Genomic DNA, 2,211 nt, shown 5'->3' on the forward strand with positions numbered 1-2,211 from the left:
TTGTCTGTGTGTGTGTGTGTGTGTGTGTGTGTGTGTGTGTGTGTGTGTGTGTGTGTGTGTGTGTGTGTGTGTGTGTGTGTGTGTGTAGGATGCAGGAGAGTTTGTGTTTCAGTCCATGTGTCTCCTGGAGATGCATTCAAGTGCACAGTCTATTTGCATGTATATGGGCACCTGGATCTCCATAGTGCCGGATTAGACCAGTTCCTCGGGGTCGATGTCGGCTATGGGCTGTCTCCAGTAGCAGAAAGAGCTGTACTCCGGCAGCACAAAGGCTTCGTTCTGCTCTTTACTCAGCAGAGGGAATACGTGCTCCACCAGCTCACTCAGCCTGCTGTAACTGTGGGAGAGACAAGAAAAGTGAAGATAGAGACAGAACAAAAATGAGTAAAAGCCTCCGTTTTGTCGGACTTCCCGTTATCAACATATATGAAATACAGACAACCTACACACATCCTTAAATCTACATCTATATGTAAATCTTAAAAGCTATTTTAAAACATGTATATGTGTTGATAAATAGATGAATAGAGAAATCTGGAATACTTATTTTGAGCTTGTTAGAAATCAAGCAAAGTAGGATATTACTGAAAAACCTCCATAAAGCTCAGAAGAAAGTGAGAGAATACTTCACTGTGTGATGTGAACATCGCAGTGAGGAACCCTCACAGTTAGAATAAAACCATTGAATAATGCAACTTTAATGTCGGATTTCTATCTCCTAAAACTTTTCATTGGGTGGATTCTTTCTTCAGATATATATATATACTACAATTAATGCAAGCACTTTTACAATTGTAGTACTTATTCTAATGGTACCAATGTCTTTGTACTATAACCACCTAATGAGACAGGCAGTAAATGTCAGGTTATGCACTCACGAGGACTTGTTGCCCTTGGTCTGCTCCTGGATCAGCTCTCCCTTGGGGTTGACAGTGAAGATCCTACACACTGGGACTCCCACCTCCTTATAGGCAAACACATCCTGAAGGAGAGAAAGGAGTGAAAGCTTACATCTCTAATCCAAAATGTAAATGAAACGCAAACAATGTTCTGAATTGTTCTCTGGGATAAAAGGATGTGAAAGCAGCTCATTTGAATATGTTTAAAAATGAGCAACCAGGCCTTCAAAAGCCGTCTGACATGATGATATTTTCAGAAAGTAGCTCATACAACACAAACTGGGGACAGGTGTGTTGAATAACATGAGGCACAGATTTGTGTTCCACCTAACACACGTAATGGCAATATTTCTATGCTGAAGTGAAAGACTGTGTGTGTTGGTTGGTTTTCTTTTCTTTTCTTTGGCGAGCGTTAGAGACAGAGGGTCTGACGGCCGATGCAGTGCTTCATCTGGGTGTTGGTGTTTGTGCAGCTGAAGATGGTGCGCTGTGCCCGGCGGGAGCTCTCTCTCCACAGACGCTGCCTCATGGGACCAAACTCCGCCAGTGACCTCAGCCCAGGTTCAGCACAGGACTGATTTCATATGTTTGTGTCTCTAATTGAAAGCCAACGTGTCATGTTGATATTGCAAACACATCACGTCTGCCTAGACTTCTGGAAAAAGACACGGCTCTTTGACATGTAAAAGCGTTAATGTCTGGGAGTCTGACATCTTCAAACACTCATTAACTCACATTAGCTCGATTCCCAAAGGCGGCGTGGAATGGCTGCTTGTTATGCTGGAACAGGTTCTTGATATCTGTAAGGCATTCAATCTTGAAGATCTCTGGTTTCTTCTCAATCACCTCCCTGCAGGAAACAGAGAGTTTGATTAGAGCGACTCGTACGCACGTCCTTACTGTGGGTCAAGTCTGAATGAGAGTTAACTTTGGCAAATACACGTTTGGTTTCTCCCAATCCTTTTTTTCTTTAGATAATGGATTGTCTCTGTCTGTGTTTCAAATGTATTGGTAGTACTATTAGTCAATACGCATGAGACTTTGGTTTCTGAGGTTTCTCCCATCTTTTCCCCTTTAACTGTGGGGTTTTTCTTTGTATACTGCAAGGGTCTAAGGCAGAGGTGCCCAGTACGTCGATCGCGGTCGACCGGGGGGGCAATGCTGGTAGATCGCGAGTCATTCATAAAAAAAATCCAGCTCCGTTAAAATAGACAAAACTGATTTTTGATCCCTCCTCCCTTGGCCTCCCTGCCACTTAATTCAGGAGTTTACTTGATTGACAAAAAAGCGACCTATCGCTTTCCAGTCTGTT

The 2,211-nt window shown here is 43.1% G+C and overlaps 1 protein-coding gene across 1 annotated transcript; it reads right to left on the reverse strand.

Moving 5' to 3' along the window:
* Nucleotides 1-16: 16 nt before the first annotated feature.
* Nucleotides 17-1,799, reverse strand: LOC104943376 (phosphatidate phosphatase LPIN2-like; the record flags this gene model as incomplete). Its single annotated transcript, XM_010768754.1, has 3 exons — nucleotides 17-337; nucleotides 879-982; nucleotides 1,635-1,799. Coding segments are annotated over 3 exons (414 nt in total), but the record flags the coding sequence as incomplete, so codon positions are not given.
* Nucleotides 1,800-2,211: the final 412 nt, after the last annotated feature.

The sequence above is a fragment of the Notothenia coriiceps genome, unplaced genomic scaffold (genome assembly GCF_000735185.1).
Source record: "Notothenia coriiceps isolate Sejong01 unplaced genomic scaffold, NC01 NC01_scaffold00006007, whole genome shotgun sequence".
In the NCBI taxonomy this organism is placed as follows: domain Eukaryota; kingdom Metazoa; phylum Chordata; class Actinopteri; order Perciformes; family Nototheniidae; genus Notothenia; species Notothenia coriiceps.